Source organism: Dendrobates tinctorius, unplaced genomic scaffold (assembly GCF_039654945.1).
Source record: "Dendrobates tinctorius isolate UK_male_01 unplaced genomic scaffold, ASM3965494v1 ptg000032l, whole genome shotgun sequence".
NCBI lineage: Eukaryota > Metazoa > Chordata > Amphibia > Anura > Dendrobatidae > Dendrobates > Dendrobates tinctorius.
Window position 1 is genome coordinate 20,469,104 of NW_027361700.1, and position 15,875 is coordinate 20,484,978.

At 46.8% G+C, this 15,875-nt stretch overlaps 1 protein-coding gene across 5 annotated transcripts in view; it reads left to right on the top strand.

Annotated features, from left to right (window-relative positions):
- Positions 1 to 234: 234 nt before the first annotated feature.
- The window catches only part of STARD3 (StAR related lipid transfer domain containing 3), a 68,878-nt gene continuing 53,237 nt past the window's right edge, over positions 235 to 15,875 (top strand). Inside the window, exons 1-2 of one of the 5 annotated variants that reach the window (XM_073572560.1) lie at positions 9,134 to 9,257; positions 11,755 to 11,837. In XM_073572560.1, coding sequence (XP_073428661.1) covers positions 11,798 to 11,837 — 40 coding nt within the window. In that variant the 5' untranslated portion in view covers positions 9,134 to 9,257; positions 11,755 to 11,797. Of the gene's footprint in view, positions 348 to 9,121; positions 9,258 to 11,754; positions 11,838 to 15,875 lie in introns of those variants that run through there. The other 4 variants (XM_073572561.1, XM_073572562.1, XM_073572563.1 and 1 more) reach the window with 4 other exon arrangements.

Genomic DNA, 15,875 nt, shown 5'->3' on the forward strand with positions numbered 1-15,875 from the left:
GGTGAGACTCGGCAGACACTCTTGTGGAGACAAACCGGAGTTTAGCAAGATGCTTGCAGAGTACTGGCATGCTGATACAGGAACCTGAGAATAGAATCGGGAATCACTTGTTGCTCAGGTACCTACCTAAGGGCAGAGGTGCCTGAAATAGTGCAAGATACTCACCCATTGGTTAAGACCTAATCCAGGAAATAGTGTGATGTCTCTTTAAGAGACCGGGAGTGCACGTGCACGCCCTTAGAACCGTGCCCGGAGACCTGCAGGCTGCACGCTGGGACCAAGAAGCGGTAGCAGAAGAAGACAGCGTGGGACATGGGACGGAGGCCTCCGGGGAATGGGACCGGGAGGTAAACCTAGGCGCGGTGCTACAAAACGGTCAATTAACAGTCTGAGGTACTACCTGCTAGACTGAAAGCTCAGCCTAGTGTCAGACCATGCGCACCTGAGATGGATGAGAGAAAGGAAAAGGACGAATGCCTGGTGACTAGGTGGTTTTTATTACTCCAGGACTTCAGCTTCCATGTGGAACATAGGCTGGGAAACTACACGGTAATCCAGATGCCCTGTCTAAACTTGTTTAGTGACTGAAGGTGCCAAAAACCCCAACTTTGGGCAAAAAGAAGGGATATGTAAGAAGGTCACTGGTAAAATACTGCAGGGGAGAAATGTGTCACAGCGGATGTTAGCCTCAGTGATGTGAACCTGGAAAAATGCTCCAGCATATAGTGCTGGCAGGGGTTAATTGGCTATGTTAAGGGATAGGTTTAGTGAACAGCTGAAGAGTGGGTGGGAGGCTGTTCACCTTATCTCCATCTTGGTGAGGTTCAGAAGCTAAATGTGGATCCTTTAGACTCATTCACTGTCTGTGTCTGGAGATGAGAGAGAACTGAACCGTGTGGTTTTTTTCCTGAGAGGGCAGATCCCCGCAGCCACACAGACTGTACTGTATGTTATTTTGTTCTTCCCATTATGCCAGAAGGGTAGTGTTTATTTACTTAACTTTGCACTGGTTTATGCAGTACGTTTTTAATAAGCCAGTTGAAAACTTAAATGAAAAGTGTTCCTGTGACTATCTATGGTAGCATCTGAGTGAGCCGATCTACCACAAGCGATACTAGATTTATATTGGATTTTTATGTTTAGCAGCTGTCACACACGAAAAGATGCTTTCTTAAAAAAAAAAAAGAGTTTTTACATCCCCATATTTTTAGAGCTATAATTTTTCCACATTTCTGCTGACAAAGTCATGTATGGGCTTATTTTTTGCTGGTTGATGTTTTTATTGGTACCATTTTTGAGCATATGACATTTTTTGATTCCTTTCTATTCTATTCGGATTTTTGGGAGGCAAAGTGAACAAAGACCAGCAATACAGGAATTGTATTTGTCTTTTTTTTTATGTTATTCGCATGTGGTAAAATTGATAAGGCAGCTTTATTCTTCTAGTCAGTACGATCTTACTGACTTGCTAGTCCTGGTGACCCGGATGTTGTCACAACGATATCGGGTCACCGTGGCAATGATTTGCCCCTCAAGATGACATCGCTGGGGCGCCGTTCAGAGGGCCGAGGGAGCCAAGAGTAGTGCGGGCGGAATAGGGCTAAGCAACAGCACATGTGAAAAAGACTTGGGTATACTAATAGATCATAAACTGAACACGAGTTAAACGTGTGATCACGTGAAGTCATTATTGTTAGGCGCCAGGTTTCTGCGTCTTCTCTGCAGGAATCCAGAGCCTCACATTCTGCCATCTCCTGCTGTCTATCTACTGCAGAGAAGATAACTTTGCAGCAGACCGCTCCAGAGACTAAGTTCCTCTGTGCTCATACTGTGCATGCTCATGAGACGATCTCCCATTGGAGATCGGGAGTCATGTGCCCAGGTCCTGCTCCAGATCTCATTGGTCCATCTTGGAGAGCTGGAAGGTCCCGCACGGCTATAAAAAACGCGCATGGCCGTTTGGCCATGAGCTAGTATAGACTATACTTGCTATGTGTGAATGGTGACAGATGTATGATTCTGGTGACTGACTTATTAAGAAACCCCTTCCCTCTGATATTACACATGTGGATAGGGAATTAGTTCAGCAGTCAGCTCCAGTCAGTGGCAAGCCTTAGGCCACTGTGCACACCGCACCTCTGTGCTAGCATCTGACATTGCGCCTGCTTTGTAGCTGTGTCGTCCTGCGGCAGTGTCCTACGCCGTGCTGCAGTTGCAGCCCTTCTTGGCGCTCGCAGTAGGGACGCCGCACACACGGTAGGTCTAGACGGACGCAGCTCCTCTGTCTTAGGTCCTGCTCCTGTGACCTGATACCGTGTGTGCATATTAACTGAACTCTGTGACACTAACAGGTTCAGTGTTCTTTGTGTCTTTGTGTTGCGGCATCTGTGTGTGTGAACAAAGCCCGCTCTGCGCACTATGGGTGAAGTTAAACCCGTGCGCATTATACCGCCATATTGCTCCTGCCATCACTCAGCAGCGGTTGTAACACCTACTTCACGGTGAACCCCGTGCGGCGAACGCACTTTATTATCATTTTTATTTAGTGCGTTCCGCCGTTCCTAACAAAGGGGGAGGAACAACATGGGCCTATGTGCTTTCAAATGCCAGGGCTGAATATCATTCCCAGTCGATTCCGGCTAATAAGCGTACAATTATATTGAGAACTAAACCATTAGATCAATCAAGTACATGGAAATATTTTGGATTACGTGCACATGATATTATCAGTCAGTCACTTAAAGCATTACTAAAAGCTCATGGGCCCAGTCCAAAATCTTCAACGGGGCCTTCAGCTATCTCTGGTATTCAGTAGGATCAACGTGTCGACTAAATACCCTGTATTTGTTATCCAGCACTTGCTGATTACTGACATTTTTTATTGCAGGGTATTTTTGCAAATCTGTCATTCTGTGTTTTCTTGTTGTATCTCGGTTAGTGGGTGGTGTGAGCATTGTCTGATCGACGTGTTCACATTTGTGCATGTCACATGTGTTTTTGGTCCATTTTTTTCCTTGCTTAGCATGGTTTGAGAGACCCCAACTCTCTCTTGTGTGACGTGCACATAAGAGCTGTCTCAGACCACAAGCCCATACTTGGGAGCAGCCTGTCTGAATCCTGTTCATATTAGACACTGTTCACATGTTCAGGTTTTTAATACATTAGATAGGGACTGCTTCAATAGGGGTTACCTTGACGTGGTGGAGCGACTTGGTGTACATTTTTTTGCGCAAAGGAATGTGTCGACTAAATACCCTGTATTTGTTATCCAGCACTTGCTGATTACTGCCATTTTTTATTGCAGAGTATTTTTGCAAATCTGTCATTCTGTGTTTTCTTGTTGTATCTCGGTTAGTGGGTGGTGTGAGCATTGTCTGATCGACGTGTTCACATTTGTGCATGTCACATGTGTGTTTTTGGTCTGATACCGTGTGTGCATTTACCTGAGGCCTGTGATACTAACAGGCTCAGTGTTTTTGTATGTTTATGTTGCGGCGCCTCTGTGTGTGAACAGAGCCCGCTTTGCGCACTTTGGGTGAAGTCTAACCCGTGCGCGTTATACCGCCATATTGCTTGTCTGTCATTACCTAGCAGCGGTGTAACATCTACTGCACGGTGGACCCCGAGCAGCGAACGCACTTTATTATTTATTTTTATTTAGTGCGTTCCGCCGTTCCTAACAAGTATTACCCCCTACTGCTCTTTGGTCAGACCTTATCTGGAATACTGTGTCCAGTTTTGGGCACCACATTTAAAAAAAGACATCAACAAACTGAAGCAAGTTCAGAGAAGAACGACCAGAATGGTGACCGGTCTGCAAACCATGTTCTATGAAGAACGGTTACGGGATTTGGGAATGTTTAGCTTGCAAAAAAGAAGACTGAGAGGAGACTTAATAGCTGTCTACAAATATCTCAAGGGCTGTCACATTGTAGATGCATCATCTTTATTCTCATTTGCGCAAGGGAAGACTAGAAGCAATGGGATGAAACTGAATGGGAGGAGACACAGATTAGATATTAGAAAACACTTTTTGACAATTAGGGTGATCAATGAGTTGAACAGGCTGCCACGGGAGGTGGTGAGTTCTCCTTCTGGGTCGCCCTCCCAGGGCAGCGGGGGTTACTCGGTACCGGGCCGGTGTCAGGGGGATGTGTCACAGCGGCGGTGACCCGGTCCGTGGCCCTGGGCGCCCAAATCAATGGTGGTTTTTAATGTAGTTTATGAGAATAGTTCGTGACGCCACCTGTGGTGTTCGGCAAGGGAGATGTTAAGCCGACGCTGCATGCAGATCCGCTGGGACTGATGGTGTGGTGCAGCAAAGATGGTGTAGCTCCCCACAGGTGGAGCTGTAGTCCCAGGACAGTGTAGGCGCTATGGATCAGGAGAGGCGCAGGATGGTAGGGATGCTGGTACCCAGATGTAGCGGTACTGAAGGTGTTAGCGCACAAATAAATGGAGGACACCAGAGCTTGCAGTTTCAAAGCTTTACTCACAGTTCGTGGTACACACTGGTGCCTGCCTCTGCGCCGTGTCCTCCGGGGTAAAGACTCAACCAACCTCCCGGGCAAGTCAGGGCTCTCCTCTCCAACACTCCGCCAACATGTACCTTCCTGAACGACTCCGCCAATGCGCCTTGTAGTGTGAAGCACTCCAGTACTTAGTAACCCTGGAATGCCTCCTAAGAGATGTTCCTAGAACTCTACTTGCACGGCAGACAGCTGTAGCCTGCTTCGGAGACGCCTCACACCCGGCTCTCTATCTGTGTTGCTGCTGTGCCTCAAGTCTTGGATGGGAGTAATGCATTTACAGCCAACTACTCCACCAATGTCTGCTGCAAATCCATAAGTGTCCATACAACCTCGGGGACTGGGCCCCGGCCTTGCGCTGAGAACCTATAGGCAGGGTTCCTCTTCCAACCCACGTCTCCTCTCTGTTCTCTACTCCTTCATTCCGTACTTGACTCTCTTTCTTATGGAAACTTAGGTTACAGTTCTACGTCTTTCTCCTTTCTCTCCTTTCCCGTGCCAGCTGGCTCAGGTCACTGAGGCAGCTGCAGCACTGCTTCCTCCATCCCTTCTTCCAGGGATCCCCACTCCTCTCCGAGTGGGTTCCTCCCTCAGACTCCCCGTCTGACTGACCTCCTGTCAGACTGAACTGTAATTCTAAACCTTCCCAGTCTTTTAAGTATTCTAACTCCACCCACCTCCCAGCACGTCCAGTGTTCCAAGCAGGGAACCACCAAAGGTGCTCTGCTACTCTCTAAGTACAGAGCCGCTTGTGGCTGTGCAGAACTACCCTGTGTGTGTGGGGTGCGAGCGAGTGTTGGAGCGTGGAAAGGAGCTCCCAACTTACCCAGACGGTGGGGCACTACACCTTAGGAGAAGGTGCAGTACCTCTGTGGCGACTGAGCCTCAGGGGCGCCCCACTTCCATGGAAGTCTTCAAACAGAGGCTGGACAGACATCTGTCTGGGATGATTTAATGAATCCTGCTTTGAGCAGGGGGTTGGACCAGATGACCCAGGAGGTCCTTTCCAACACTACCATTCTAAGATTCTATGATTCTATGACTGAGTGATTAGTACTTACTTTGATTGAGGTGTAAGAAGTTGAAAGTGTTTCCCACGTTTTCCCTTGAAGACATGAGTATTGCTATAATGCGTTATGATGTTTGTGGGTTTAACTACAGTATTTGCATTGCTATGTGCTGAGGTTGCATTATGCCCAGCAGCAGGGATTTAATAGGGAAAGATAGGGATAATAGTTAGGACTAACCCAGAGTGGGAGAGGCTAAACTGACGATACAGGAGAGAGGTTCCTGTTAAGGGTCAGATAAGGATGAGCCTGCAGTAGTAGCAGACCACAGATCTGATTGAGGAGCTGAACCATGTGCAGTGGGTGTCCTGTGGCAATAGAGAAATGACTAAGCGGATAGTATAATCCTACAGAGAAGGGAGTCGCAGTCTGAAGTTGGTTCAGAGTAAAAGGGAGGAAAGAAGTATTGGGCAGGAACCCTAGCGGGATGGTATGTAGTTGTTTGTCATTTGGGTAACGGGACAGAGAAGGAAGGACAAGCGGCACAAAATGGAAAAGCCCTGTGTTGTGGTCCAGAGGTGTCAATACAGGAAGAAGCTAAGTAGCAGCCATATTGGCATAGAAAACTCTCCTAAGGGGAGTAAGGCGCTGAACCGTGGGTGAAAGCATAGGACTCCTGCTTGGTGGACTGTATTGGTGCCGTTATTGGGGGACGGGGAGACTCCCAGGTAGTGTTTTGAGCTGTGTTGAGACAGAAGAGCTAAGAGAAGCGGAAATATAGAGTGACTCCAGGAAAAGAGAGGAAGAATGTGTGATACTGTGCCACATCATTCCTCAGAAGTCATTTTTCATAAAAATATGTTTCTTTATGGACCATGGCCTCTCTCACTGAACTCTGTAACCCCTGGTGCTGGTTGGCCAAAAACAAAGGCCCCATCCACACCCAGCCAGGATCCCCATTATTACATAGCGTGCAGGGGCATAACACACAAGTACCTCGCCCATGGCTGCCAGGAGGGTACATGGGCAACACTAGCACTGGAGCAGCGGGGGATCGTAAAGTATCATTTCTTTATATCAGTCTCAGACCTTTACCAAAAATGTTGTGGTGCTGGATCGTCCCTTTAAATGCCCAGTGGGTCACTATGATTGTTCTTCATATAATCTGCGACTGAAATCTGTGAATAAACCTGTGATTCCTGCCTCAGAGCTGTTGCTTGATTACAGCATGGATGATCCGTGGTTTTTCCGTGGAGTGTTTATACACATGTTCTCATCACATCATAAAGCGCTCACTTCTCCCAGTGCAGCGGAGTCTCCGCGGGCTCAGGATTAGGTAGAATCCTATGTACACATCTGCAGTCAACTGGAGGCAAAAAATGGGGCATTATTTAGGGCATTATTATTATGATGTGATATGTCTGCCAGCTGCCCCCACCAACCATCAGGCCCTGGCTATACCTCCTGCCACTGAGATCCTGGCACTAACCCCATACACACCCACTACTCAGTATAAGGGGACATCGTGAGCCTGATCCGTTCTACTCACATGGTAAACTCCCGTAACACTTGTCTATTCCAACTCAGAGCAAACACATATACAGCTCTGGCAAAAATTAAGAGACCACTGCACAGTTTTAAAAAAAATCAGCTTCCCTACATGTCTGACAGCCGTTCCATTGCATTGTCAGTTGAATTCCAACCAGAGTACACCTCATTCTACTTAAAGGGAATCTGTCACCTGGTTTTGGCAGGCTATTTAAATGAGGTCTGTGTGGTCCGATGGGCGGTGTTTCGGATCTTTGCCTCCTCCCCATCCTTGGCTGCCGTCTGCAGTTTTTTCATGAATAGGAGTAGGTGTCCGCCATCTTTCGCGCGTGCGCTAAGCATCCTTGGCTCGTGCATGCGAAGTATGCTTTGCCCAACTGCGGGCAAAGCCGAAAAGCCTTACTGCGCATGCGCCGGTTAACTAAGCCCCGAAAGTATTTTGCGGTGTTCCGGGGCCTTCTTATTTAACGAAGGAAAGTATAAAAAACCCTGCTGTGGTGTTCACAATCCTCTTGCAATAGGACAAGCTGGATGGCAAAACAAGTGCTAGTAACATTCCAAAAGTAATAGGAATGAAAAAATAACTTTTAACCATGCCAAATGAGTTGGAAAGAAAAGTCTTGAATGAGGAAAAGAAGGGCTCAATTCTGGCTTTACTAGCAGAGGGATATAGTGAGTGTGCAACATTCCTTAAAATTTCTAAGAAGGCAGTCCATTACAAGTTCAAGCAGCAGACATTGGGGAAAACAAAGCTACAGACCAGCAGAGGGTGAAAACGATTCCACTGACCGGGATGACCATCACCTTATTCGAATGTCACTCAGCAACCGCAGGATGACATCAAGTCACCTACAAAAGGAATGGCAAATGGCAACTGGGGTGAAGTGCATGGCACTAACAGTTTGTAACAGGCTCCTAGAGACAGGGCTCAAGTCATGTAAAGCTAGAAAAAAGCCTTTCATCAATGAGAAGCAAAGGAGAGCCAGGCTGAGGTTTGCCAAAGACCATAAGGATTGGACCATAGAGGACTGGAGTAAGGTAATCTTCTCTGTTGAGTCTAATTTTCAGCTTTGCCAAACAACTGGTCGTCTAATGGTTAGACGGAGACCTGGAGAGGCGTACAAGCCACAGTGTCTTGTACCCATTGTGAAATTTGGTGGAGGATCGGTGATGATCTGAGGATGCTTCAGCACAGCTGGAATTGGGCAGGTTAATCTTTGCGAAGGACGCATGAATCAAGCTACATACAAGGTTATCCTGGAAAAACAGTTGATTCCTTCTGCTCAGGCAATGTTCTCCAACTCTGGGGACTGGTTTTTCCAGCAGGACAATGCGCCATGCCACACAGCTAGGTCAATCAATGTGTGGATGAAGGACCACCACATCAAATCCCTGTCATGGTCAGCCCAATCTCCAGACCTGAACCCCACTGAAAACCTCTGGAATGTAATCAAGAGGAAGATGGATAGTCACAAGCCATCAAACAAATAACTGCTTAAATTTTTGTACCAGGAATGGCATAAGGTCACCCAAAAGCAGTGTGAAAGACTGATGGAAAGCATGCCAAGACGCATGAAAGCTGTGATTAAAAATCAAGGTTATTCCACAAAATATTGATTTCTGAACTCTTCATGAGGTAAAACATTAGTATTGTTGTTTCTAAATGATTATGAACTTGTTTTCTTAGCATTATTTGAGGTCTGCATTTTTGTTATTTTGATCATTTCTCATTTTCTGAAAATACAAAATTTATTGCTTTGCAATTCAGACATGTCAGTAGTTTATAGAATAAAAGAACAATTTATATTTTACTCAAAAATATACCTATAAAGAGAAAAATCAGACAAACTGAAAATGTTGCATACATATATAGCAATACCAGCAGCTATCAGCTGGAGGCGCCATTTACACGGTATGCACCAAAAAAGCCAGACCCCCAAACGTCACCATCACCACTTAGCCTTTCCTATTGGAAGGCGGAGCCACCGCCACTGCACAAAGACGACGAAAGGAGGGAGGAGCCAGATAAAATTCACCCAGTAAGCCACACTCAGCAGGGGCGGGGCTACTGACAGGTCATGTGACATTCCTGGAGTTTCCGCCTCCTGTTACTTCCGGGTTGTTGTTGTGCGCCGCGGCTGGTGGAAGATACAAAGTAATGGAGCGGTAGAACGTATGTATGGGAGAAACCACTGAGCGCTCACTGAGGGGGGTTCTCTGCTTCTTACGTATTAGGACGGAAAGCGCTAGTGTCGTTGTATGCGGGGAGTCCTCGCTCATTGATATGAATGGTTTGCACCGGCGATAGAGGGTTCTAGTCGTCACGCTGAGCCATAGTGATAGGAGCCGCTGTGTCGGGTCATACAGTGAACAGTCCATATTTGCTGTCTGTAAGGACAGTGTGGGGTCACAGCGCTGCTTGCTGTCAGTGAATGCAGCTGCTGCGGTGTCATGTGACGGTCACACCAGGCTCAGCGCGGCTGTGTGTGGTCACATGACCGGGACAGGTTCTCATTCACTGCCAGCAAGCAGAGCCCTGCAGAATGTGTCAGTGAGGTGAGAGGAGGGCGGGCATTGTGCTCACAGCTTTCCAGAGAGTCCTGGTGCTCCAGTGATATGCGGACATGATTACAGAGCCTGGTGACGTGAACATGTAGAGACCTGTCCAGTCGGCGGACCGGACATTACTGTTAAGGCCCCGTCTCACTAATCAATCTCGGTAGCGAGATCGCTGCTGAGTCACAACTTTTGTGACGTAACAGCGATCTCACCAGCAAGATCGCCGTGTGTGACAGCGATCAGCGAGCGGCCCCCCTGCCGGTATCGCTGATCGCTGCAAGAAATCTCTGGACATTTCTTTGGTCGCTGGTCTCCCGCTGGCCAGCACGCATCGCTGTGTGTAACAGGCGAGAGACCAGCGATCAGGTGTAAAAAATATAGTTATTCTCACCTTCCGATGTCCCGTTCAGCCATCCCGCCTCTCTCCACGCTCCGGTCCCAGTGATCCTTTGCACGAATGACCGCGAGACTTTGTTATCCCGCGAGACTGTGACATCTCGCGGTCATTCGTGCACAGGATCACTGGGACCGGAGCGTGGAGAGAGGCGGGATGGCTGAACAGGACGTCGGAAGGTGAGAATAACTATATTTTTTATTTTGATTCTATTTGTTACAGGGATGGCCAGCGATGCCGGGCGCTGGGCGTCGCTGTGCTGATCGCTGGTGAAGCTGTCTGTGTGACAGCTCACCAGCGATCACATAGCGATTTACCAGCGATCCTGACACCTTCATATCGGTGTCGGGATCGCTGGTAAGTCGCTTAGTGTGACGGGGCCTTAAGACTTACATATGGGCTTTAGTGACTTTATTAGGGCTGGTACAGACACCTGTTCTCTCTCCATCCAAGAAACGCATCCTGATCAGAGCAGCATCAGGGTTCCTACATCCTGTCAGTTTGGGAGAGTCGGACCGGGCCGAGACGTCGTCGTCGGTTTGGGAGAGTCGGACCGGGCCGAGACGTCGTCGTCGGTTTGGGAGAGTCGGACCGGGCCGAGACGTCGTCGTCGGTTTGGGAGAGTCGGACCGGGCCGAGACGTCGTCGTCGGTTTGGGAGAGTCGGACCGGGCCGAGACGTCGTCGTCGGTTTGGGAGAGTCGGACCGGGCCGAGACGTCGTCGTCGGTTTGGGAGAGTCGGACCGGGCCGAGACGTCGTCGTCGGTTTGGGAGAGTCGGACCGGGCCGAGACGTCGTCGTCGGTTTGGGAGAGTCGGACCGGGCCGAGACGTCGTCTGAATGTGGTCCCATGTTTTTCAAGGACCCATAGACTCACTTTGCTGACTTTGATCTGACACTCGGACCATTCACACATGTGTACAGCCCCATAAAATATCATAGCTGTGAGTGTGATCCGTGAAAACCACAGAACTCGTCCGAGAAAATGGGTCTTGTGGCTGAGCCCTCAGTGCTCAGGCTGTGGAGGAGGGAGCACTTAGCACACACGGTGTCAGTTTTCCCTGCTTGTCCCAATCTGCCTTTTCGTGTTTCCTCTATATATGAGTCATGCTCTGTCCACATTTGCTATAGGGGTCTGTCCAGCGCCCCCCTCACAGCACGGCGTGTGATGCCATATTATCCAGTAATAGACGTACGCCACAATGGAGACCCAACGACACCCTACTACATGACGTGCTGACAAGTGTCAGGTGTAATGGATGATATGCGTGACAATATGGTCCTGATACCATACCGTGTAGGTTTCTTTTGCACACTGAGTCGAGCGAGCATGCGGATGGGGATGGCTGCTATCTGTATGGAGACCTTTGTGGTCACGTTCTTCGCACTGCAGACGAGCCGTTCTTGCCGCTGCAGATATTGGTGACTGCAAGGCGACATTCACACTTCCATTTGTTTCTGTTTTGAGGAACAGCCACACAGAATTTGTCCAAAACGGATCCGTTGAGAAGTGACGCAAGATATAATTATTTTGTGGACCATCTGAGGTCAGGTTTCTTTTAGTTTTCATTCTAAAATCTCTGCACAATACAGCTGTCCTTCTGTACTAAATGCAGACACACATCAGACCCTCCTCACCCCTCTGCTCCCACTTGTATCAGTTATACAATGGTTCTGTTTTGGACATACATGTTGTTTGTTTCTCTCTGTACGGCAGTGTGAAGAAAGCCGAATTCCACAGATCCCTTTTGCATTGACGGATGAATTTCGCCCTGGCGTACACGGATACGTTGGCAAGATGTAATTAGAAATCCTGTTTTTGCTGCATGTGTTTTTGCCTCGTTTGTATGGAGATTTCTTAAATCCCTGTTTGTCCCGAAAAATGTACTGATTTGTTTTTCCTGTGGAAAATCAGGACCGAGAATCCTCTATGTTTACTATGAAGCCAATTCCGTAGAATCGCTATAGCATAAGCAGTTGTCCGGGAACAATCTGACTGTTCACACGCAGCTGGTTTTATTTCTGCTTTTTTTTTCTGTAGAAGCTTTGTTTTACAAGATCAGCAAAAGCGATGAAATTACACAAATCTCGTGCACTTGTTTTATTTTCTGACTGAATTTGAGAACTGCTGCGTTTTTGAAACCTGCAACGTGTCACTTCTTTCAGTGTTTTTGCAGCATTATTTCGCCTATAGGAAGAATGAGAGCAAAAATTTTTCGTTGCATTTTTCTTCTCTATAACTACCTTTTTTATTAAACATGTACTGTAGACAAATCACACATTTAATCCGCACGAAAAAAGTAGCAAAACCTGCATTTAGAACAGCGTGAATAGAGCAGGTTTAGGCTGCCAAAAAAAAACCCTGTGACATGTGAACATAGCCTTAGCGGGCTGCATCCGCGCTCCGTGATGTGTTGCGGAGGATTTCGGATAGTGTCTGGTAGTAATTATCCTGTTATCCAGTGCTGATCTGCTGGACAGATGATATCAGGTCCCTGCTGCTTGTGGTAAACTGACATTAATATAACTGTCATTGGAACGAATCTCTTATTATCACATCATTATACTTTTCAGCAGCACATTATTTGTTTTGCTCCCTGAGATACAGTAGCTATTATACTAACTGTAGGGTTTAGGTCAGTCTTCTAATTGTAGACTTGGGATTGGCTGATCCGCACCTGATATGACATTGATAGATAAAATATTCAATTAACCAGTTATTTTTTTTGCCTTTGGGTGATTGGCACTGTAAAATCTTTGTAATTCCCTACCGTACTGTTGAGTATGATAGAATGCTTTCACATCGCTGGGTAGGATGGTATTGTGCACATGGTGTCTTTTAGTCACCAGCGGAAACATATAGTTTTCCAAGTAAAAAAAGCATTTCAGGAAAACGCAGGCAGCCGTGTCCCTGAAGCATCCTCGCCAGTGTTTTTTCATTAATTTTTGCGGCCAACTTAGCTCTGTACTTTCAGGCAAAGACTGAACATGTTACTACTTTTAGCCTCTCCAAAGCTTCCAAACTCTTAAGCAGTTAAAAGTGACCAGGGCTGTGGGGTCTGCAAGCCAAACCTCCAACTCCGCAATATTCCTGACTCCAACTCCACAGCTCTGGTCACTGCTGAGCATGTACATAAATTGCAGCCAGGGCCGGATTTGGCATTCATGCTGCCCTCTGCACTTTTAAGTGGTCACGCCCCCTATTGGTAAGTCAAAGGCCCCATGCAGGTGTCTGTGTTACATGTACAGATTAAATCCGTATTTTTCACGGCTACAACAGGTAACCATTATAGTCTATTAGGCCGTTCACGTATCTGTGATTATTTTCAGACATTGTGCCCATGCAAAACCTACAGAGAGATGTCCGGTTTTTTACAGTACAACATATGAACAGTGTTAATGCAAGTCTATGGGTCCAGAAAAAACAAATATAGCACACAGTATCAGTATACAGTCTGTGCCATCCGTGTGCTGTCTGGTCAATATTGCAAAGTATAGGAGAATCTTTTTCATTTATCTATCTGTGAAAACCACTGCTGATGACTGATGGCAAAAATGGGCGCACGGCCCGTATGCTGGTGGCATCGGAACAATTTTGCACGCATGTGTTTAAACACAAACGTGACTGATGGCTGCGAGTTTGATCATTCCCTTTAGATAGCAGTTAAGGTCCCCATACACATTAGACTAAGGTCGGCAAAACCTGCTGATATCGCCGTGCTCGGCCAACAATCTGATGCTAGATTCACACATCTGTGTGTTACAATCTGAGAGAAACACTGATTTTTATTTTCTCAGTTGACATCCTGGTTGCTTCTTTCATTTATATATTTTTCTTTCCTTCACTGAAGAGGTGCTCACCTCCAGCCAATACAAAACCCTTGGAAGGCCACGTTCACTAAGCAACAAATGCAATCAATTAAATTTTATTGAGAGAAGCTTAATACACGTAGTCGGCATGTGACTGCAAATATGTACATTGCATGCACGCGGTGACATTGCGTCCTGCTCTCACCACTAGTATTCGAGAATCCTGACTGCGCGCCATGCACATGCTGTGGAGATTCAGGAGTCTGCAGTCACAGGCTATTAAATGGCTGCCAATCGGCTTCATATAACCGGTCGACGGTCGTTTATATACAGCGATTGTCCAGTCTTTCAGAGTGACAGCAGCCAAACATAAAAACCCAATATAAATCTGCTATCTCTGTAATCACTCTGACCCAAAGAATAAAGTCATCTAATCGCATTACAAGGGACGGCGTAAGAAAGAAAACAATTTTTTACTTACTGTTCATGCTGCCTCTCAAAGATCGCAGCAAGGCTCGGCACACATTTATCCTACGCTCTACGCTGAGCACTTACATCTTCGTTTCCGTGTAAATCTCTGAAATATATGACTCAGATGGAGCCCATGACATACAGTGGGGCAAAAAAGTATTTAGTCAGTCAGCAATAGTGCAAGTTCCACCACTTAAAAAGATGAGAGGCGTCTGTAATTTACATCATAGGTAGACCTCAACTATGGGAGACAAACTGAGAAAAAAAAATCCAGAAAATCACATTCTGTTTTTTTTTCATTTTATTTGCATATTATGGTGTAAAATAAGTATTTGGTCAGAAACAAAATTTCATCTCAATACTTTGTGATATATCCTTTGTTGGCAATGACAGAGGTCAAACGTTTTCTGTAAGTCTTCACAAGGTTGCCACACACTGTTGTTGGTATGTTGGCCCATTCCTCCATGCAGATCTCCTCTAGAGCAGTGATGTTTTTGGCTTTTCGCTTGGCAACACGGACTTTCAACTCCCTCCAAAGGTTTTCTATAGGGTTGAGATCTGGAGACTGGCTAGGCCACTCCAGGACCTTGAAATGCTTCTTACGAAGCCACTCCTTCATTGCCCTGGCGGTGTGCTTTGGTTCATTGTCATGTTGAAAGACCCAGCCACGTTTCATCTTCAATGCCCTTGCTGATGGAAGGAGGTTTGCACTCAAAATCTCACGATACATGGCCCCATTCATTATTTCATGTACCCGGATCAGTCGTCCTGGCCCCTTTGCAGAGAAACAGCCCCAAAGCATGATCTTTCCACCACCATGCTTTACAGTAGGTATGGTGTTTGATGGATGCAACTCAGTATTCTTTTTCCTCCAAACACGACAAGTTGTGTTTCTACCAAACAGTTCCAGTTTGGTTTCATCAGACCATAGGACATTCTCCCAAAACTCCTCTGGATCATCCAAATGCTCTCTAGCAAACTTCAGACGGGCCCGGACATGTACAGGCTTAAGCAGTGGGACACGTCTGGCACTGCAGGATCTGAGTCCATGGTGGCGTAGTGTGTTACTTATGGTAGGCCTTGTTACATTGGTCCCAGCTCTCTGCAGTTCATTCACTAGGTCCCCCCGCGTGGTTCTGGGATTTTTGCTCACCGTTCTTGTGATCATTCTGACCCCACGGGGTGGGATTTTGCGTGGAGCACCAGATCGAGGGAGATTATCAGTGGTCTTGTATGTCTTCCATTTTCTAATTATTGCTCCCACAGTTGATTTCTTCACTCCAAGCTGTTTGGCTATTGCAGATTCAGTCTTCCCAGCCTGGTGCAGGGCTACAATTTTGTTTCTGGTGTCCTTTGACAGCTCTTTGGTCTTCACCATAGTGGAGTTTGGAGTCAGACTGTTTGAGGGTGTGCACAGGTGTCTTTTTATACTGATAAGTTTAAACAGGTGCCATTACTACAGGTAATGAGTGGAGGAAAGAGGAGACTCTTAAAGAAGAAGTTACAGGTCTGTGAGAGCCAGAAATCTTGATTGCTTGTTTCTGACCAAATACTTAT